This window comes from Bufo gargarizans, chromosome 8, assembly GCF_014858855.1.
Source record: "Bufo gargarizans isolate SCDJY-AF-19 chromosome 8, ASM1485885v1, whole genome shotgun sequence".
Classification (NCBI taxonomy): Eukaryota; Metazoa; Chordata; class Amphibia; order Anura; family Bufonidae; genus Bufo; species Bufo gargarizans.
In genome coordinates this window covers 45,195,808-45,219,695 of record NC_058087.1, presented here as the reverse complement: position 1 = coordinate 45,219,695, position 23,888 = coordinate 45,195,808, and the positions used below count along the sequence as shown (strand labels likewise).

Sequence of the window (23,888 nt, the reverse complement as noted above, 5' to 3'; positions counted from 1 at the left end):
AGTGATTGACAGCCTTCCCTCTATGACTGTGTATACACAGATAGCTGTCAATCACTGATAAGACCGCCTCCTGGACTTCAAAGCCTAGAATGAGCAGAAATTTGAATGTATAAATTATAAGTTTATACTGAATCTTTCGCATAAATCTATATATCTGCTCAGCTCCTCCTGCTCTATAATATGCTGCCTGTAGCTTATATTGTGTTTTCATGGTGACAGCTTCCCTTTAAGCTTCAGAAAGACCCCTGTATGAGTTGAAACATTGCATATTTTTATGCAAGAATAATAATAAAGCTCATTAGAAGTTTTAACAGCTGGATGGATGCTGGCACACTCTACTGTTTCTGAAGGCGAAAGGCTGTCCTTTTGTCTCCCACTGGGCTGGTATGCATTGGCTTACCTTTTTACATCAAATGGAAGGCTTAGATAAAATGTGAACGGAGCCTTACTTATGTACACATAGAAACCTGGAATTCTTTGGACAACACAGTCTGGGTCTGTAGTGCCTCAGGTTATTTGTCTATTGACAGCATCATAAGGAATAAATAAGTGACGGATGCAAAACAATGTTTCCATTCACTGACAACTGGCAGATATTTTGAAAATAGAAAATGTTCATAGCTTTTTATCATATAGCAACATGGCTTAATATACAATATGTATGTACAAGCCCTTTAACAATCACAAGAATAAAACAATAGTAGTTTGTAGTGTATTTGGAAGTTACCAATGTAAAAATGCAATAGAACCAATTGGATGGATGAAAATTAACTCTTTTTCTATGCAAACTTTTTTTTGCATGGAATGCCATAAAAATTATAAAAGGATCCCATCTATAAACTGAGCCTTAAATTATTCATGCTTTAAGTGACTCATCCAAACAATAAACGCTGCAATAATCTATAGGAACGCAATAAAAATCAGGAAGGGGCGATGTCATGGGCTACATAAACTGCAGGATGTGATGATAGCTTAGATTACACATGACAAAAATCAATAAAGCGTCTGTGCTGTAATTCTGTGAGCCATCCTACATGGCCTGGTTGTCCAGACCTTATACCCAGCAAAGGCCACGTTCACATGGTTAATATTTGATCAGTATTTGACATCAGTCTTTGTAAACCATCAGTGGCAACTACGCAGAAACTACATGAAGTAAGTATAAGACCTCATGCAAACAACTGTGTCCATATTGTGGTCTGCAAACCACAGATCCACAAAATACGGACAACTTCTCTGTGTGCAATTCGCCTTTATCTCACTCTCCCATCGCAAAAAATAACTATTTTCTGCAAACCAAACAAGAATAAGACATGTTCTTTTATTTGTGGTAGGGTCATATAGATGTGTACAGCACATGGATGACATCCGTTTGCTGTGGGGGTTTGTTTTCGGTCCCATAAATGAGAATGGGTCCACATGTGACCCGCAAAAAATGTGGATAGCACACAAATGGAAAATATGGTTGCGTTCATGAAGCCTAATGTAAAGATTTGTGCCTCTGCTTTGTCTTGGACCCACTCCTGGTATAGGCTTACAAATACTGGCACAAAATACAGACCATACTTGTGCCACAGTTGTGATGCAGTCACGCCACGGTTGAGTACCACGTAGCTCCCAATTAATTGGCACCGCACTGTTTTGTTGTGTGGTTGTGTACAATGGCAGACCAAAGCAATGTAGGGCACCTTTACAGAAATTTCATGGAGACACATTTATACATAATGCTCAATAATGGAAATAATATTACAGAATATTCTAGTATTTAGCATCAGAATAGGATACAAATGTAATAAATGCAAGAGATCATAGAAAGATTAATTTGGAGAATTCTTCTCAAAGTTGGTAAGGGGTTAATAATATGGGTGTACACCTAACTATGGACATCTCCAAGCAAACGCACTCATTACTAATCAATATACTTGTACTGTAGGAGTACCACCATACAAGGGTGTAACTATGGAAGGTGCAGAAATTGCAGCTGTATCTGAACCCTAGAGTCTGAAGTTGCCCAATAGAGATGGCCTTGCAAGAAGAGCAGGATTTGAGGGGGACCTTAAACTTTTCGGGGATCCCGTGGCTGGGGGGATGAGACCGAGGATGATATTTTTCTGGGCGATGAGCAGGAGCCAGGGCGCTCCACCACTTCCAATTTAGTGCAAATGGGGGCTTTCATGCTCCAGTGTTTAAATAGGGACCCCTGTAAAAAAGGAAAAAGGGCAAGGACCAGTACTGGGTGACAACGTACTTAGACCTCCAGTACAAACACAAAATGGCGGACATGTTACTAGCATCACAGAGGGCTCTCAGAATGCAGAATTTCCAGGCCTTGCTGCGAGAGATGCTGCATTCTGCTGTTGCAGGCGCTGGCAGAGGCTTTTTCATCCACAGCAGAACAGGTGTGGGTACCAATCTTACCGCGCCTGCAAGAAGAGGGCGGTTTGAAGATGTGTTGGTCACTTCAGATATGAGACCATTCTTGCATCAAACCCATCGAGAGCCGCCCTCCGGATCCAGCCTCAGGGAATGCCTAGACCGACAGGTGTCCGACTACAGCAGTTTAACGGCCGATGTGGATGCTCTGAGAAGCGAGGAACCCCTGGACTACTGGGTGTGCAGGCTTGACCTGTGGCCAGAGCTGGCACAATTTGCCATGGATCTCTTGGCTTTCCCCAGTCGTCCAGTGTCCTGTCCATAAGGACGTTCAGTGCAGCAGGGGGGATCGTGACTGATAAGTGCACTCGCCTAGCTCACGACAGTGTCGACTACCTCAAATTTTTAAAAATGAATGAGGCATGGATCTTGGAGGAACTCCTCATGCCAGCCCACACATATCAGCCACAACCCAGAACAAAGAATGGTCCTTGTCTTATGTACACTCACCTAAAGAATTATTAGGAACACCATACTAATACGGTGTTGGACCCCCTTTTGCCTTCAGAACTGCCTTAATTCTACGTGGCATTGATTCAACAAGGTGCTGAAAGCATTCTTTAGAAATGTTGGCCCATATTGATAGGATAGCATCTTGCAGTTGATGGAGATTTGAGGGATGCGCATGCAGGGCACAAAGCTCCCGTTCCACCACATCCCAAAGATGCTCTATTGGGTTGAGATCTGGTGACGTATGGGGGCCATTTTAGTACAGTGAACTCATTGTCATGTTCAAGAAACCAATTTAAAATGATTCAAACTTTGTGACATGGTGCATTATCCTGCTGGAAGTAGCCATCAGAAGATGGGCACATGGTGGTCATGAAGGGATGGAGATGGTCAGAAACAATGCTCAGGTAGCTCGTGGCATTTAAACGATGCCCAATTGGCACTAAGGGGCCAAAAGTGTGCCCAGAAAACATCCCCCACACAATTACACCACCACCACCAGCCTGCACAGTGGTAACAAGGCATGATGGATACATGTTCTCATTCTGTTTACGCCAAATTCGGACTCTACCATTTGAATGTCTCAACAGAAATCGAGACTCATCAGACCAGGCAACATTTTTCCAGTCTTCAACAGTCCAATTTTGGTGAGCTTGTGCAAATTGTAGCCTCTTTTTCCTATTTGTAGTGGAGATGAGTCGTACCTGGTGGGATCTTCTGCTGTTGTAGCCCATCCGCCTCAAGGTTGTGCGTGTTGTGGCTTCACAAATGCTTTGCTGCATACTGTGGTTATTTCGAGTGGTTATTTCAGTCAACGTTGCTCTTCTATCAGCTTGAATCAGTTGACCCATTCTCCTCTGACCTCTAGCATCAACAAGGCATTTTCGCCCACAGGACTGCCGCATACTGGATGTTTTTCCCTTTTCACACCATTCTTTGTAAACCCTAGAAATGGTTGTGCGTGAAAATCCCAGTAACTGAGCAGATTGTGAAATCCTAAGACCGGCCCGTCTGGCACCAACAACCATGCCACGCTCAAAACTGCTTAAATCACCTTTCTTTCCCATTCTGACATTCAGTTTGGAGTTCAGGAGATTGTCTTGACCAGGACCACAACCCTACATGCATTGAAGCAACTGCCATGTGATTGGTTGGCTAGATAATCGCATTAATGAGAAATAGAACAGGTGTTCCTAATAATTCTTTAGGTGAGTGTATATACAGCGGCATAAAAGGCCTTTTCTGTCAGGTAAATGTCTAATTTTTGGGGCCCCTACTCCAGTGGCCTACAGTAAAAATGTTATCCAGTGACCGCCTAATGTACCTCCAGCCACATCATCATAAGTTCTTTTCTGTCAGGTGAATGCCTAATTTTTGGGGCCTGCACTGGCCTACAGTAAAAATGTTATCCAGTGACCGCTGTAAGGGGTTACACTCTAAGGTTGGGCGGCGATGGCAGATTCTCTTGCAGACCACAGGGTTAAAGTCCAAATGCTGCTTTATTTATCACACTCCGGCAATACAGGCAACCCCAGTTATAATTCACTGGGTAAGGTGAAGGTCCAGCACGACAAAACATAAACCAAACTAAAATAAACACCTGCCCGTCTGGGCTCTGGCTAATACAGTTAAGTTCTTAACTCGAATATAAAAGTTGTAATGGGGGTCACTCAATATTCAGGCAAACACACGGTAGTTAGTATCCATATAAATTTTTATAGGCTACAATGAATTTTATAGGCTACAAATAAACAGTTTTATAAAACATTTCATAAAAATTAGATAAATAAAATACACTTAAAATGCCGCACTCCAATATATGGAAAGTCTCTCAAGAGTTATTTAATGGCCCTGGACCATATCCAGGGGCTATAACTGTTGGCAGATAACTGCAAGTTCAATAGTCAGGAGATAGCGATGATGGTAAAGATAAATCTCACAGTTTATATTATATGGTGTACTTTACCGCTCCTGCAATGAATCCACAGACGTCAACTTTTCAACAGGATATGCTGTTGTGAGCTGTAAGGACCTATAGGTAGACTCTGTGTATGGAGTTCCCCACGCCGTTAGTAGCGATATTATTCGATGTTGCCGCTCTGACCTTCCAGGACCTAGGTGGCGTCCCACGTGGTTTACTGGGCGGTCACGTGATCTGTTTTTCCAGGCGGGGTTTTCAAACTCCTTAACGCAGGTTCATAGAATATATGCAGTTATAGAGTCTTTTCTTTAGTCGTCCCTCACTGTCATTCACCAGACGCGTTTCGGGGTAAAAGGGACCCCTTAACTCACCTATTGAACACAGGTCACACAGAGAATTCGGTTTCTCTAGCCAGTAGGGCAGCCAGCTTCCCAGACTTTCTCCAGCAGGGCTGCCATCAGAAATTTTGGGGCCCCTTACACAGCTCAAGGCCTGGGCCCCCCCTCCTACCCCGCCCCTTTAGAATCCATCCTGACTCCACCTCCCCTCCACCCCCAAGGACCTACCCCCAATTTCATAATTTTTTTACAACTACAAAGACAGTAAAAAGTGATAATCAGTGATTTCAGTAAGGAATTCGTTTTTGACCAAATAATATGAAGCCTGCTACCACGACAAGGTAGACTCTTTTAAGCAGGACCCTCCACTAACACTAACTACACTATCTGTTCTAATCTGCCCCAGCAATCTTCCCCTGGCACATTTAAAATAAAAAAAAAGCACAAGGTTTACTGTTACAGTGTTATGGGGGGATCTGTGGATGACGTACTGTTATGGGGGGAATCTGTGGAGGACTTACTCTTATGGGGGGAATATGTGGATGACACACTGTTATGGGGGAATCTGTGGATGACACTGTTATGGGGGGATCTGTGGATGACACAATGTTATGGGGGATCTGTGGATGACACACTGTTATGGGGGGATCTGTGGATGACACACTGTTTATGGGGGAATCTGTGGATGACATTGTTATGGGGGATCTGTGGATGACGCACTGTTATGAGGAATCTGTGGATGACACTGTTATGGGGATCTGTGGATGACACTGTTATGGGGATCTGTGGATGACACTGTTATGGGGATCTGTGGATGACACTGTTATGGGGATCTGTGGATGACACTGTTATGGGGATCTGTGGATGACACTGTTATGGGGGATCTGTGGATGACACACTGTTATGGGGGATCTGTGGATGACACACTGTTATGGGGGATCTGTGGATGACACACTGTTATGGGGGATCTGTGGATGACACACTGTTATGGGGGATCTGTGGGTGACACACTGTTATGGGGGGTCTGTGGGTGACGCACTGTTATGGGGGGGGGTCTGTGGGTGACGCACTGTTATGAGGGATCTGTGGATGACACACTGTTAAGGGGGGTCTGTGGGTGACGCACTGTTATGGGGGGGGGTCTGTGGGTGACGCACTGTTATGGGGGATCTGTGGATGACACTCAACCACTCTCAAACCCAACTGGTCAAACTTGTTAAATGGATCCCAAACACAATATGCACAATAACACCCCCCACCCCCTCCAACACTTAATTAACCCCTTCATGGCCTAAACATTTTTTTCAAAGCTGAACACAAAGCTAAATAGGGCTGGGTGGGCTGGCAAGGGAGGGGTTAAAAACAATAATGGAGGATCATGGCCCTGTGGGATAATCCAGAAAACAGCTTTGCATTTTACCCCTGAGCAAAGACCACACAACAAGTTGGACATGCAGTACTTTTAGTCCGGCGGCCTTTCGCCATGCACTGCCGTGCTGGGCCGGAGCTCCACCCCCGTCCCCATTATAGTCAATGGGGACGGAGCGGTGGTCCGGCGAAATAACGGAAGGACGGATCTGACAGGGTGAACAGCCTGTCGGATCCGTCCTGCCGCTAGTGTGAAAGTAGCCTTACAATCTCATGGCTTCTGAGCAACAGATCGCATGGTCTTCACAGTCATCTGTCACTTCTCTTATCTCTCTGCTCCTGTCCCTTAATCTTATCACTGCTGCAACAAAAGCCTCAGCCTCAGTGTAAACTGTTCTAGTGACTCGCGGCTCTTTTAACTCAAAGAATCGAATGAGTCTCTAAGGGCTCTTTCACACCTGCGTTCTTGTCTTCCGGCATAGAGTTCCGTCGTCGGGGCTCTATGCCGGAAGAATACTGATCAGGATTATCCTAATGCATTCTGAATGGACAGTCCGTCCTTCAGGATGCATCAGGATGTCTTCAGTTCCGGAACGGAACGTTTTTTGGCCGGAGAAAATACCACAGCATGCTGCGCTTTTTGCTCCGGCCAAAAATCCTGAAGACTTGCCGCAAGGCCGGATTCGGAATGAATGCCCATTGAAAGGCATTTATCCGGATCCGGCCTTAAGCTAAACGTCGTTTCGGCGCATTGCCGGATCCGACGTTTAGCTTTTTCTCAATAGTTACCATGGCTGCCGGGACGCTAAAGTCCTGGCAGCCATAGTAAAGTGTAGTGGGGAGCGGGGAGCAGTATACTTACCATCCGTGCGGCTCCCGGGGCGCTCCAGAGTGACGTCAGGGCGCCCCAGGCGCATGGATCACATGATCGCATGGCACATCATCCATGTGCATGGAGCGCTCTGACGTCACTCTGGAGCGCCCCGGGAGCCGCACGGACTGTAAGTATACCGCTCCCCACTACTACTATGGCAACCAGGACTTTAATAGCGTCCTGGGTGCCATAGTAACACTGAAAGCATTTTGAAGACGGATCCGTCTTCAAATGCTTTCAGTACACTTGCGTTTTTCCGGATCCGGCGTGTAATTCCGGCAAGTGGAGTACACGCCGGATCCGGACAACGCAAGTGTGAAAGAGGCCTAAGTCGGATCTTTAGATTCTTTTAACCTGTGACTCATTCGATTCTTTCTCAGACTCCCTGCACTTGTGTCAGTGACTCAGACTCAGAGCTGCTAGTGCTTGCCTTGCCTCAGCTCTGATTGGTTGGTGGGCGGGGAGGGGAGGGGCTGGCAGAAGCAGCTTCCACTCTAGGATCAGATTACACTCCTCCCAAGTCCCTCCCTGCTGCCAGCGGCTCTGCTATTGTGTGCTGTGTGACTCACTGACTCAGACTGAGCGGCTTCACACGGATCGGCTCAGTCAGAGGAATCGACTCCTCCGGTTCAGTGAACTGAATCGATTCAAATGAATGATTCGTTCATTAACTGGACATCACTAGCAAGGAATGATCAATTGCCCCCCTCTAGCGATGCAATAAAGTTCAACTCAAGTCACTGACAAATGAGAGGGGGTAAAAAAAAAAATAAAAATTTTTTTTTTTTTTTTACATTGGAACTGGCCGGGCCCCCCCAGGGTCTGGGCCCCTTACTGGAGTATCGGCTGTACCCCCCTGATGGCGGCCCTGTTCTCCAGGCATAACTCTCCCAGACTGACAGCCTGGACTGTGCTTTATTTCCCCATGATGATCCCAGCTGGCTTCAGCTGGGATCCCTCAGGCTAGGGGAAAACCTGTCCCGGAATGGGGTGGACTGGGGAGGTCCCTCTACCAATCCTACCTTCTCCCAGTCCAATAAAATGTACCTCCAGCCACATAATCACAAGTACTTTTCTGTCAGGTGAATGCCAAATTTTTGGGCCTGTACTCCCGTGGCCTAAAATAAAAATTTTCTAGGCTCCAGCAGCGCACATTTTTAAGAGTTTCCCTTTAAGATGCATAAAAATGGCCCCTGAATAAAATACATACGCCAAACGGATCCGTCCTGAATTACAATGCAAGTCAATGGTGACGGATCCGTTTGACGTTGACACAATATGGTGCAATTGCAAACGGATCCGTCCTCATTGACTTTCAATGTAAAGTCAGGAGTCCCTTTACTTTCACACTTGTGCTCATAATGCAGACGGTGGCTCCGTTCAGAGCGGATCCGTCTGCATTATATTGTTAAAACATTTCTAAAGTGTGAAAATAGCCTCAGACGGATCCGTCCAGACTTTACATTGAAAGTCAATGGGGGACGGATCCGTTTGAAAATTGAGCCACAGTGTCATCTTCAAACGGATCCGTCCCCATTGACTTACAATGTAAGTCTGGACGGATCCGCTTGCCTCCGCACGGCCAGGCGGACACCCGAACATAACTTGAAGCGTCCCCATCACCATGGGAACTCCTCTATGTTAGAATATACTGTCGGATATGAGCTACATCGTGAAACTCATTTCCGACAGTATATTCTAACACAGAGGCGTTCCCATGGTGATGGGGACGCTTCAGGTTAGAATACACTGAAAAACTGTGTACATGACTGCCCCCTGCTGCCTGGCAGCACCCGATCTCTTACAGGGGGCCGTGATCAGCACAATTAACTCCTCAGGTGCCGCACTGTAAGAGATCAGGGCTGCCAGGCAGCAGGGGGCAGCCCCCCCCCCTCCCCAGTTTGTGCCACCAACGATTTTTAACTATACAGGGAGGAAGGGGGGGCAATGGTGGGCGCACACTGTGCCACCAACGATTTTTAACTATAGAGGGAGGAAGGGGGGGGCGATGGTGGGCGCACACTGTGCCACCAACGATTTTTAACTATAGAGGGAGGAAGGGGGGGGGGCGATGGTGGGCGCACACTGTGCCACCAACGATTTTTAACTATAGAGGGAGGAAGGGGGGGGCGATGGTGGGCGCACACTGTGCCACCAACGATTTTTAACTATAGAGGGAGGAAGGGGGGGGGCGATGGTGGGCGCACACTGTGCCACCAACGATTTTTAACTATAGAGGGAGGAAGGGGGGGGGATGGTGGGCGCACACTGTGCCACCAACGATATTCAAACTGGGGAGGGGGGGGGTCTGCCCCCTGCTGCCGGGCAGCCCTGATCTCTTACAGGGGAATATGATAGTACAATTAACCCCTTTAGGTGCCGCACCTGAAGGGGTTAATTGTGCTATCATATCCCCCTGTAAGAGATCGGGTGCTGCCAGGCAGCAGGGGGCAGTCTTGTACAAAGTTTGCAGTGTATTCTAACTAGAAGCGTCCCCATCACCATGGGAACGCTTCTGTGTTAGAATATACTGTCGGAAATGAGTTTTCACGAAGTGAAAACTTAGATCAGCAAAAGCTTTTATGCAGACGGATCTTCGGATCCGTCTGTATGAAAGCAACCTACGGCCACGGATCACGGACACGGATGCCAATCTTGTGTGCATCCGTGTTCTTTCACGGACCCATTGACTGGAATGGGTCCGTGAACCGTTGTCCGTCAAAAAAATAGGACAGGTCATATTTTTTTGACGGACAGGATACACGGATCACAGCCTCGGCTGCAAAACGGTGCATTTTCCGATTTTTCCACGGACCCATTGAAAGTCAATGGGTCCGCGAAAAAAAACGGAAAACGGCACAACGGCCACGGATGCACACAACGGTCGTGTGCATGAGGCCAAACTAGGGAAACATATTCAAGAATATTTCAGAAGTAACGGCTACATTTTCCAGCAATCTTACACCCCACATTTCCCCAGCATATGATAACCCTTGAATGGTCAATCTACTTTCACCAAGCTTTGCATAAATCAATAGTACAGGTGAATCTTAGAAACCTTTTAATACACTGCCTGGCCAAAAAACAAACAAAGGTCACCACCTGGATTTAAATAAGCAAATAGGTAAGAGCCTCCCAGTTGGTCAGGTCTAGGTTCAGCAAGGTTATGTGCCCAAAGAATGAGGTCAGCTGACTACCTGAATATATTGAATGACCAGGTTATTCCATCAATGGATTTTTTCTTCCCTGACGGCACTGGCATATTCCAAGATGACAGTGCCAGGATTTATCGGGTTCCTGAATTGGAAGTGTAATTCAGGAAGAAAAAAACATAATCTTCACACATGGATTGGCTACCACAGAGTCCAGACCTGAAACCCAGTGACAATCTTTGGGATGTGCTGGTGAAGACATTGCTCAGTGGTCCAAATCTCCCAATACAAAGATCCTGGGAAAAAAATTAATGCAGCGCTGGACAGAAATAAATGTTGTGAGATTACAGAAGCTTGTGGAAATGATGCCACAGCGAATGCATGCCATAATCAAAGCTAAAGGCGGTCCAATGAAATATTAGAGTGTGTGACCTTTTTTGGCCGGGCAGTGTATATCTTATTAGAGACAAATGCCTCTTTCTCCCTCTTACAGCTCAATTCTCCTCCCTTCCACTCTCTATACAGGTGAAACTCGAAAAATTAGAATATCGTGCAAAGTTAATTTATTTCAGTAATGCAACTTAAAAGGTGAAACTAACATATGAGACAGACTCATTACATGCAAAGCGAGATATTTCAAGCCTTTATTTGCTATAATTTGGATGATTATGGCTTGTAGCTTATGAAACCCCAAAGTCACAATTTTGAGGTACCCTTTGCTCAGGGGGTATGGATTAATTAGCTGACTAGAGTGTGACACTTTGAGCCTAGAATATTGAACCTTTTCGCAAAATTCAAATTTTAAGCTGCTAATTTTAATTGGCATTACTGAAATAAATAGACTTTTGCAAGATATTCTAATGTTTGGAGTTTCACCTGTATGCTTTTACGGGCAGCATGTAATCTCATTCTTTGGTGGGCTCACAACCTGTCTTGTCTATCTAGAGAACGTTAGTTTAGTAGGGGGAAGTATAAGTATAAGGCATTTTTATCTGATGAGATACATAACTATTATGTTCCTTGTAGTGACTTGTACTATTGATTTTTACAAATTTGTTTGAACGAACACTTCACGTGTAGGACCGTGTGAGACTGTGACAGTACCAAACCGCTTGAATGTCCAGTGTTGTCATAAGAGACCTACAAGTAATGGTATTAATAAAGGAAGTTTGGAAGATTTGTAGCGATCAAGTCTTTGCTCTAATGAAGACAATAACCAGTCATTCCTTAAAGTACATTAGCGCAGTATGATGATGCGTAAAGGTATTAAGAGGTGGTGACACACAACGATAGATCATATTCCCATCTCGACCCAGGGTCATCAAACCTGTATTAGAGATATAATTTCCTTTCATAAAGAAGGAACTATAAAAGTGACATATGGCTCTATAATAAGGCAGCTTAGATCTGCGTAGAAGGTAGACTTTAGGCAGAAGGAGAGACTGTAATGAGAAACCATCAGTGCTTCCAGGCTGGTCTGGAAAAGTGCAAATCTCTCTAAAGAGGCTCTCTGGCATTTAAACTTATAGGCTAATGTGCTCTGTTGCAATTATCAAGGAGACAAAAAGCCATCTGCAGTCCATTAGTGCTCAAAGAATACACATTGATATGATTGATAAGGAGTCAAGTTACCTCTTACCTTCTGTGAGCAAACTACCGCCTATTGCTGAATCAAATGGAAGCATATTTTACGTGAACAAGGCCAAGATGGAAAATCGTTGATGTCATTGCCGCTTTTAGTCCTAAGTTCCTGAAAATAGAATCATTTTGAAGTGATATTGTTGAATTTGTGAAATGAGATGTTAAAGCTGTTTTCTTAAGAAAACAAAGAACTTCCCAGGAACAGTCTTCAGATGAACAGGATAAAAGTGTTCGTGCTGAATTTATTTAGAAATGTTGATTTGTGTTTAAGGGTTGATGCTGCCCACACAGTCATTAGTATACTCTAAATTAGCAATTACCCAATGCCCTCAACTTATGTGTAGGTCCTACAACAGTAGATTAGCAGATGATAAAATAGCGACTCAATATCCCTATTGCATCCCTGTCAGCTTATCAACAGACCCTTTATGGCAGCCTATAGTCTAGAATCTAGATCTCATTCACAGATTACTGACTGGCCTAAACAGCAGCCTGCAGTCTACAGGCTGATTCATGAGGAATCTTCACAGTTCAATTCAGTCATATAATATTTTTGTGGAAAACTAAATTACTTCTATGGGAGGTGCAAAGATACCCATTGCCAGGAGCTGAAATGTAAGACGCCAAGATAACACATTAAAAGATTTAAAGGGTTAATCCCAGCTGGACATTAATACTATGTACACAGGCTACACCACCAATCCCTACAATGGTGGTTCCAAGGTGCAGCGAGAGGAAGTCTGAATGAAGCGGTGGCTGAGAACATTGACACTCCATTCATTGTCTATGGGGCTGACAGATACTGGTGAACATTGTACACATTTGTCTTCATCAGATCCATAGACATTGAATGGACCAGATCCATAGACATTGAATGGACCGGCAAAACATATGTGTGACCACCAATCCATTCAAACCCCTCCTTGCTGTGGTTTGCAGTGACAAAGAACAGAGAGTTTGGAATCCCTGTGCTAGTAATTGTGGAGGTCCCAGCCGTGGGGCCAGCAGTGACCATATCATTAATCACCTGTCCATAGATTTTGTAATGCTATGCCCCTTTTTGTAAACACCTTTTAAAACTATTGAAGTGAGCACAAAAAGTGTCTAAAGGACATAACAAGGGTGCGTTTATACCACCGGAAGTGCCGGATTAGGCACATAACTGACATGAACAGAGCCGAACAGACTCCATTGACTACAATACAGTCCACTCAGTTTCTTTTCGAGATCTTGCCTTTTTCACCACACAAAAAAAGTCCTGCATGCAGGACTTTTTTTTTTGTCCACTCTTTTAGACGGAATCTGCAACGGAGGCCTTTAATAAAGCCTCCAAAGAAAATGTGAACAAGTCCTAATTTTAGTATGTCATGTACTTCATGTTTGTGACAGTATTCTGCTTATTAAATCTCCATCGTTGTTTTTTATGATTTACAAATATTCTCACTTTTTCATTTTAGAAAGAAATTCGAAATCAATAAAAAACAACGAAGAAGACAAAAGAGAACTTTGAAATCTGAATCTGTGGACAGTGGAAAACCATAATAATCAATGGTAACCAGCTGCAGTTTCCAAGAGTTCACACAGAAGAGCACGAGAACGTATGGCATATTCAGATTTCATGACCCCGGTTTAGAAAACTAGAAAACTAGGAAACGCAACAACACAAATCAAGACATAGCCCATACAGTGAAATGATGGGATGTTTGTAGTAGATCATAATTTATATCACTTATACACGAGACCATGTAAATATCAGAAGCATGTAAATAGTTTGTTGACCTATGCACTCATTTCCTTTATAATTTTTTCCAAACACTTTGACACTAGGGAAATCTGTTTGTTCTTCTTGGCTATTCCCCTGTGGACATCATCTTTTCACTTTTTCAGACTGTTAATAAAACTTTGCTCATTTTGATTGGCGTATTTTTTTAAAATTTAAATTGTCATTTGCATCTGTTTCACTTTAGCAAAAAATTACTGGATTTAATTTGGTACAAGTTCTGTAGGGCAGATTTATCAAATCTGGTGCCCAAACAAAGTTGAGAAGTTACCCAAAGCAAATCGGCAACTTCCAGCTCCACCCAAGGGTGAACATACCATAGAGGCAGCCATTGCCAATCCATGATACTGATGATGAGCTCAGCTCTCATGGTGTCTAAAGGCAGAAAGCCATCAAACAAATATAACACTTACCTATGAAGTAGGTCCTCCACTTATATACTAAAGGCAGGGTCGTAACTAGAAATGACTGGGCCCCATAGCAAATATTTGCTATGAGCTCCCCACCGGACAACTTCTTTGCACAGTTGTCCCGTGGAACCCCCACTCCTGTGGCTAGTCGAGAACATGCTCTCAGATCAGGCCCAGCAGCTGCTCTGTCCATTTCCTTCATGTATATCCTGCATGTCATGTCACTGTATATAATAATCCCTATGTACAGTATATAGCCACGCTATAGATACATTCATCCTAATAACATATTGATTTTATTACCACAGCAGCTTGTGCAAACATTGTGTTGGGGTGTTGGACAGTGGGTGATTAGAAGTAACCAGTTTAGTTTTTGGTATTTGTACTTTATACTTTGTGGTATATTTATGTCATATACCCGACATGTATTACCTGTGTTATTAACTTTGTATATATTAACTTTATATAGCCAAATCCTGCTTTCCTTAATGCACAAATTGCTTAGGGATTTTGTAGACTTAATAGTTTTCACATGTGAGCCTGAAGCTTCATAGCAACACAGTGTGGTGGCACATTGAGTTCATATGGGTCCGTACTACACGCCGGGTACTCAGTGCCGCTACATGGTGCCTCTCTATTCCCCAATGCCTTGAATTACTGACATGCAATGAGAATCTGTACAAAAAAAGCCCTGTTTGTTATGGTTACATAAGTCACAGGCACATGGACCAAATAATTTTAGGTCATATGCGTGAGATCCTAGATAATGGTTTTTTTTTTTTTTTTTAGATCTAGACCAGCAACCAAAGAAAAAAAGTGAATTCAAAGTTACTGGGGAATAGATACTTAAAATAAATTATTAAAAATAAGTTTCTATTTTCTTTAAGAAGGTGTGTGGGAACCTTTGATGTTGACTACAACTAATAATAACCCATGATGCGTCATATTATTAAAATAAATATCACTAGCAATGAACAGATGAAATGTCCTAGTCACACAGTTATTTAGCCTGCAGACAGCTAATTCGACTTCATGACGTCACCTATTTACAAAGCAAACCTGGAAAAAAAAAAAAACAGGGTCATTCTTGTACCATGAAGAGACACTGGAAATACACTATACAGACAAAAGTATTGGGACACACTTCAGGTCTTTCATTCAGTGCCATTGTCATAGATGTATAAAATCCAGCCTCTAGCCATCCATGAAGTCTGCCTTTACAGACATTTGTGAAAGAATACCTTATTCTGAAGAGTGCACTAAATTTCAGCTTGGTACTGTAATAGGAAAGTCAGTTCATGGAATTTCTTCTCTCTTAAATATTTCACAATAAGCTGTGAGTGGTATTACTGTAAAGTGGAAATGTTTAGGAACCACAGATACCATGTAAAGTCAAAGAGCAGGGTCGCTAAGTGCTAGGGCATAAAAGTTACCAATGCTCTGCTGACTTAGGGTCCATTCACACGTCCGCAACGTGTTTAGCGGATCCGCAAAACACGGACATTTTGCGGACCGCACATTGCTGGCACTAATAGAATATGCCTATTCTTGTCCGCAATTGCTGCCCCATAGAAATGAATGGGTCCGCAATTACGTTCCGAAAAATGCGGAACGAAATTGCGGACGTGTGAATGAACCCTTAACTGCAGAGTCCTCAGCTCCTCTGGCATTAACATCAGCTCAAAAACTGTGTGTCAGGAGCTAAATGGCATGGATTCCCATGGTCAAGCAACTGCATGCAAGCCTTGCATCACCAATAATTGGACTCTGGAGCAGTGGAAACATCTTCTGTAAATTGATGAACTACACTTCTCTGGCAGTCTGATGGCCGAGTCTGGGTCAGGCAAATGCCAGGAGAATGTCACCTGTCTGACTGCACTAGGACAACTGCAAAGTTTGTTGGAGGAAGGTTAATGCTAAGGGGTTGTTTTTCAGTGATTGGCCTAGGCCCCTAAGTTTCAGTGAAGGATATCCTTAGGATAGGTCAACATTATCCCATTGGCGTGGGTCCGAGTCTCATCACCCCACCCATCAGCTGTTTTAGGAACCAGCATGCTCCAGGCAGCTTACCAAACACAGCACTGTATATTGTACAGCGGTATTGCAGTCAAGCCCAATTGACTTCAATGTGGCTGAGCTGCAACTAGGCCATGTGACTGGTGTATGGTGATGTCTCACGGCCTAGGAAAAGGTCACGGCACACACGGAGTGTTGGCCTCTTCTAACAGCTGATTGGCAGGCTTCCCAGGTGTTGGACCCCTACGGGTCTTGTGTTGATGACCTATCCAGATGATAGGTCATCAATATGAATTACTGGATAACCCCTTTAATGCTTCAGGATACCAAGACAATTGCATGTTTCTAACTTTGTGGCAACACATTGGGGAGGCCCTTTTCTGTTCCAGCCAGATTGTGCCAGAGTGCACAAATGAAGGTCAAAAAAAGTATGGTTGGGTGAGTTTGGTGTGGAAGAACTTAACTGGTCTGCACAGAGCCAAGACCTCAGCCCCAGGTCATGAACTAGAATGGAAATTGCGAGCCAGGAACTCTTGTCAAACATCAGTCTCTGACCTCAGAAATGTTCTTCTGAATGAATGGGCAAAAATTCCTTAAGACACATTTTAAAATCTTGTAGAAACCCTTCTGAGGAGAGTGAAAGCCATTGTAACTGCAAATGAGTGACCAACTCCATATTAATGTCTATGAGTTTAGAATAGGAGGTCATAAAAGCTCCTGTAGGTGTAATGTGTATGTGTTGCAATACTTTCTTCCATATAGTGTATATTTGTTCTTAGGTTAGCTCTTTTTACAAGTGTGCACTTCTTCTGTGTCATCTGAGCGTTGGGCAGCATGGCCATGGCCTTAGCATACCATGCCCCTTTTCTGTGTCTATCCTTCCTTCTTGCATCCCTTCTCCCAGCACTACATCTTCCTGCAATAGTCAATATGAAAGGCAAGAAAAACATGATGCAACATGGAGCGGGGAGAGCAGTACTCAGGGTGGGTGGATCTGGAGCACAATAATGAGCTACTACAATTGATAGGATTGGTAGTTTTCTGGGACATGCTGCTGGACCAAGAAACAAAAGTCAAAGGCTTTCTAGATCCAGATCAGATACAAGGAAAAGAAACATCATAGCATAACTCCAGCATGCCAAGAAGGAAAAAAGAAGACTTTTCAACAGGCTTTAATTCTTTTGGCCCATTGGAAAACCCCTTTAACAACAAGTCACAATTTACAGAATGAAACAAAGAGCTCCTCCTAGTGGTGGCTGCAGGTAGCCAAAACTATATAGTGTAGCTATATTAAGAAAGAAAACTCTGAATTCCTAAAAAAAACAAAGAAGGGAGTTCGGACCTGGTATCTCCTGTATTCATCTCTTAGTTTAAATCATAGAAACAATATTAGTTTTTTTCTAAATATTTATTTTTACATTGGTTATTATTTGTACTATTTACAGATGATTGTCTTCTCACTGCAAGCATTTGTTAGCCGGTTAGTAGGAATAATAAAGTTAATCCAGTACTACAGCAAATCTGGAGGATGTGGCATCATGTATCTGCTTTCACTCTGTATCTGATTATGAAGAAGTCATGTACTGATGTTCTACAGTTCATGGAAGAAATCCCTCTTATAAAAACCACCTGATACAATGCTGAGAAACAAATACTTCCCAATATGTTATCAGAGGATGACAAAATAGTCTGCAATTATAGTTCTTATGAGTAATAAAAAATGGAGGCATATGTATTCAGTGGTCACATTCTTCATCTTCAGCATTCTGTTCTTCTTCCTCGAGAAAAGAAAACTCTTCCTGTTTTTTCATCTGTGTAACCCCTGTGAATGAACAGATACAGATCACATTAAACATAGTCATTTACAACCAGACTGACTGTCGGGTCCTATCACATTTAAATCAATTATTTACTTAAGGTTTTCTCGGAAAGTCAACCTGACCCTCAAAACAATATTGAGATACTAAAGGAGGTTTGTCAAAATTATACTAATATAAGACTACCTTTAACCCCTTCTCTCTCTATTTACAAAACATTCGGAAAGTCTTTGGACACTTTCACTTTTTGTTCCATCTTTGTGCTAAAATCTTTTAAAAAAATCTAATTTTTCCACATCATTCTGCACTCAATACCCAATAATGATGAAATGAAAACAGAATGTTGGAAACCTTTGCTAATTTATTGAAATGGAAAAAAAAACTAAAATTTTGCATTGACATAAGTATTCAGACCCTTTACGTAAGACTTAGTTGATGCAACTTTGGCAGTGATTATAGCCTCCAGTGTTCTTGGGTATGATGCCAAAAGACTTGTGCACCTGGATTTGTGGATTTTCTGCATTGTTCTCTATAGATCCTTCTATGCTCTGTCAGGTTGGACGGGGACCATCAGTGGACAGCTATTTTCAGGTATTTCCTGAAGTAAGGGCTCTGGCTGGGCCACTCAAAGACATTCACAGAGTTGTCTTTAACACACTCCCATGTTGTCTAGGCTGTGTGCTTAAGGGCATTATCTTGTATCTGGATCAGGTTTTCATTAAGAATATCTCTGTACTTTGCTCCATTCAGCTTTCCCTGAACCCTGACTAGTCTCCCTGTCCCAGCCGCTGAAAAATACCATCATAGCATGAAGCTGCCACCAGCTGTAGGGATGGTATTGAGCAGATGATGAGCAGAGCCTGGTTTCCTCCAGAAATGATGCTTAGAATTGAGGCCAAAAAGTTCAGTCTTGTATTCCTCATATCAGAGAATATTGTTTCTCACAGTCTGAAAGTGCTTTAGGTGCTTTTTGCAAACTCCAATTATGGAGGGTACTGTGCTCTTGGGAACTTTCAGTGCAGCAGAATTTTTGTGCCCTTCTCCATATCTGTGCCTTCACACAATCCTGTCTCTACAGGCAGTTCTTTCCCCCTCATGTTTTTTTTTTGCTCTGATATGCATTGTCAGCTGTGAGACCTTATATAAACAGGGGGGTCTCTTTCCAAATCATGTCCAACCAACTGAATTTACTACATGTGGACTCCAATCTAGGTGTAGAAACATCTCAAAGATGATCAAGAGAAAATGGAGGCTCCCAGTGCTAAATTTCAAGTGTCATATCAAAGAGTATGGATACTTAAGTCCATGCAAAATTTTAGTTTTTCCTTTTTATTAATTAGCAAAAAATAAATAAAAAATTCTGTTTTCACTTTGTCTTTATGGTGTATTGAGTGCAGATTGATGGGGGATTTTTTCAGCACAAGGCTTAACTTAATAAAATGTGAAAAAAAAGTGAAAGGGTCTGAAGACTGTCCAAAAGCATTGTACGTCATGGGAACTTTGCTGTTTCCTTAAATTGACATAAATATATGGCATAGTTATGGCAAGGGCACAGGAGCTGTGTCCACATCACTTTTAGAATAGGCTGTATTATATAGCTGTCAGCCTGCTCTAATGCATAACTTTTGCATGCAGCGGTCAATAGCAACTGCAACATCTAAGTGGTTAGAAAGAAGGAAGGGACTCCCTCTGTCAACCCACTGGCCACCTGTTACACAGCGAGTTGTCATAGCAGCCAGCAAGCCCCTAGGTCTGACATCTTAGTACAGCTATTAGATCTTGAAAAAACAAAAATAATTTCCGCATTCTGAAGTCCAAAATAGGTTATGTCCTTAAAGTGTTAAACCTGTAGTAAACAATTTGTAGAGCTTTAATATCCGGACTTTTTGAGGGTGGCCATTAAATCACTTGTTACTTTCTCCTTCTTAGATATTTAGTGCTACCTAGGGCCTAATACACTTTTGGGATGATTTTTTATCATATTAGTAAAAAAATTAATAAATCCATTGTTCTAGAGGTAACACGGGGATAATTGTAATTTTTGCATCTTAGTCTTCTACCTCTGATAGAATGACTTATATTTACTGTGACTAGCATCCTTGTCAATGTGCACAAAACCATTTGCCCCTTTTTTTTGGGGGGGGGGGGGGGGGTTTGGCTTACATCATAAAATGGTCTAAATAGTTTTGTAAATGTAGACCAATGATGCTGGCCTTATAATTTGTTACTGCAGATGTATTTGTGATATTATCTATCACTCAGGCATTCAGGCATTATCGATACATTAATAATGTAGATACATTTTTGTGAAATTATATAAAGCAGTAATCCAGGGGTGATAATATACGAAACTGTAGGCATCAGATAAACGCTGCCAAAGTGCTATACTTATAGATCAACACAGAAAATAAGTTCCAGGTTTGCTAATGCAATTCATTTACAAGCGGGCAGAGTATCTAAGACATTATGAATTAAAGATGCTGCAATGGAATGACTAGGCTCATCTTGGATAAAATGGTAACTAGCTTTTATACAGTTATCAAACATTAATGGAAAAATAACAGTTTTCTGTAATTGTGCCAGACAGAAAACACAAATATCTAACATTTGTTGTTTGGATAACGAAAGTAGAAGAAATGTTAGGGTCTGCTCACATTGGCCATTTGGTCAGCTTTTCATTGGCCCAACCAACCAACATATCTTTAGCTGTATGCCTATAGTTCTTCTCTGGCAGAGGTTTTCTCCCCTGTTCACACTGGCAACACATACATGCTTTGCCAAGTGGGAGGAACAGCATTTGGCTAACAGCTATCGACCTTGGAAGCCAGCCTTAAAATTAGACTTAAAAGGCTGTCCCTGGATTTTGTTAAGGACTCCAATTTCTCACAAATGCAACACATTATCGGATCATGGCAGAAAACTTCAGGATGACATGCACATCACAACCACTGGGTGGCAAGATATAGACACATATAACATCAACATATCCCAACAGATGATCACAAAAACATTTTTTAGAACCAGAACCAAGGTTATAACTAGTGTTGAGTGAAGCTGGTTCGGACTGCTCTGTCCAAACCTGATACATTCCTAAACATTTGCGAATATATCCGAAAATCCAAATCCGAAAACGGGTTTGTTAATTAACGTGGCGCAAGCCACAAACCCAAGTTCAGATTTTGAAACATTAATGTATGCTCAGAAACTAACTGTAATGGCACAGGCATGAGACTAAACAAGTCTTGGGTTACTGGTGGCGATAAGAAGATTGCCTCAGTGGAGCACATACATTGTAATGCTGTATGATGTGCATATGATGAATGATGTTTAGGAATGATTCGGATTTGGTTATTACATAAATACAGCATCAGCACCAACACCACAACATAACCAAGACTCAAGCTCATAACATATATGCACTACTGTAACTAAGTTCAGAATCATATCCAAGGCCATAACATAAACGCATTACCAGCACCAATCGCATAATATAAATACAGCACCAGAACCTAGTTCTAGCACCAAAACCAAGACCATAACTGGAGATGATTTCTCCAAAATTCGATTTAGCCGGTTCTCTGGTTCAATCCTAATTTATTTGCGGTGAATCACATTAAAAAACAGCAATTTTCTGGCTGCATAGAGCTTTTATAGTGGTGTAGAACACTGTGCCTTGCAGTAACACGCATAGGGAGTCTGCTGTGGTAGTGAAACAATACTGTGAGTCCGTATGACATTCAGATGACAGGCGTCACTCTTAAAATCACTGCACACTTCACTTATTTGGGCAGTTACGGGTCAAAACTGACCAAATAACTCAAGTGTGAACTCAGCCTTACAGGTCGATGTTAGCACACTCGTTTTACACCGTCGGCAGCTGATTCCACATAGATGTCTACAGAACCTGTTCTATTAAACGCTTATACAAGTAGAGCCCCCCCGACAGAGTGGAGAGGGTGTCAGCAGTAAGTTTGTGTTGACTTCACAGATTATTTTGCCCTTCCTCTGATCCGTCAGAACAATAACCCCCCAAAAAACGGATCCTGTCTGTGGAGCATCCGCCTTTACTTGGTCAGCATTTGGTCAGTAAACCATGAGTATTGCTAAAGCAAAAAAAAAACAGGAGTGGATCCAAAACAGAGATGACACATTAATGGAATATTTGCATGTCTTCTGTGTTTTGTACCCACTGCTTCTTTTGGCTACCAAATCATAAGTCTATTCTTATGCAAAATAGGGACCATGCCATGCAGGCCTTACAGCTGTTACATAGACAGGATCTGTTGTGCGTCTCATTTTTCCTTCCTTCTGACAGATCATAAGAAGGGTCAAATAAATGATGATGTCAGACAGGCCGAAAGGCAAGATAGTGGCCCAGTCATGAAGTGGGGAGGGTAAGAACAGCATGAGAGGTCCACAGAGTGGCCGTATGACATAGTGGTGAGGTGGAAGCAGCATGAGGAGACCACAGAGTGGCCCTATGACATAGTGGTGAGGTGGAAGAAGCATGAGGAGGCCACAGAGTGACACAATGACAGTGTAAAGGTGGCGGCAGCAGCACCAGGAGGAGGCCACAGAGTGGCACAATGACAGAGTGTGGAGGTGGCAGCAGCATGAGGAGGCCACAGAGTGGCAAGGTGACATATTGTAGAGGTAGCAGCAGCATCAGGAGACCACAGAGTGGCAAGGTGACAGTGTGGGGGTGGCAGCAACATAATTCTTAGATCTCTACATGAAAATAATGTATTTGATGTAAATCGCGCGAGGGGCATAGTTGGAGACATTGAATTCTCAAGAGATACAGAGCGGAGGAGTTTGCTTTGAAATAAAAAAATTTCACCACTACGTAATTCGGTCCACACAGCAAAAGGGGGTGTACAGGCACCCATGAAATTTCCCCAAAAAAGCCTGTTTCACATAAAAAATTTCACCGCAAAAAGGCCTTTACCAGATATACCTGCACCGCTGAATGCCAAATAGGCCTTTCTTTTTTTCCACTTTTCCACTACACAAGGCTTTTCAACATATAAGTGCAACAATGAACGGCGAATATATTTTTATTTCGCCACTAATACACGGCAAACAGGGCTGTAGAATATATCACTGCACTGCTGAACGGCAATTAGGCCCTAATTTTTTTCTAATTTTACACAACACCAAAGGCATTTCAACAGATAAGTGCAATGCTGAACGGCGAATATATTTTTATTTCGCCACTAATACACGGCAAACAGGGCTGTACAATATATCACTGCACCACTGAATGGCATATAGGCCCTAATTTTTTTCTACTTTTACACAACACCAAAGGCATTTCAACAGATAAGTGCAATGCTGGACTGCGAATATATTTTTATTTTGCCACTAATACACGGCAAACAGGGCTGTAGAATACATCACTGTACCGCACAAGGGCAAATAAAATAAAACATGGTAAAAAGGACTTTACAACATATAATTGCACCGCACAAGGGCAAATAAGACGTATTGTAGAAATATTTCCTTGTAATAAATCCTGTTGATAGCTGTATCAAACAGCACTTGCACCCTAATAAGAACGGTTTGCTGGAATTACCGAGCTGTATAATGGCAATTTGGATCCCCAATCAGTGCAGCAAGGTGTAATAGGATTGTTCCTGTTACCCAGTCAGTAACCTCCCCTACTGAACCCTGTTCTACATAAATGCC

The 23,888-nt window shown here is 42.8% G+C and overlaps 2 protein-coding genes across 5 annotated transcripts in view; one reads left to right on the top strand and one right to left on the bottom strand.

The window, feature by feature from the left end:
• The window catches only part of PDE1A (phosphodiesterase 1A), a 386,882-nt gene extending 372,798 nt beyond the window's left edge, over window positions 1-14,084 (top strand). For all 4 annotated transcript variants that reach the window (XM_044303311.1, XM_044303313.1, XM_044303312.1 and 1 more), the window contains exon 14: window positions 13,635-14,084. In XM_044303311.1, coding sequence (XP_044159246.1) covers window positions 13,635-13,687 — 53 coding nt within the window. In that variant the 3' untranslated portion in view covers window positions 13,688-14,084. The remainder of the gene's footprint in view (window positions 1-13,634) is intronic.
• A 3,732-nt stretch (window positions 14,085-17,816) lies between these two features.
• PPP1R1C (protein phosphatase 1 regulatory inhibitor subunit 1C) overlaps window positions 17,817-23,888 on the bottom strand; it is a 37,985-nt gene continuing 31,913 nt past the window's right edge. Inside the window, exon 6 of the mRNA XM_044304863.1 lies at window positions 17,817-18,205. Within this exon, the coding sequence (XP_044160798.1) occupies window positions 18,120-18,205 (86 nt within the window). The 3' untranslated portion in view covers window positions 17,817-18,119. The remainder of the gene's footprint in view (window positions 18,206-23,888) is intronic.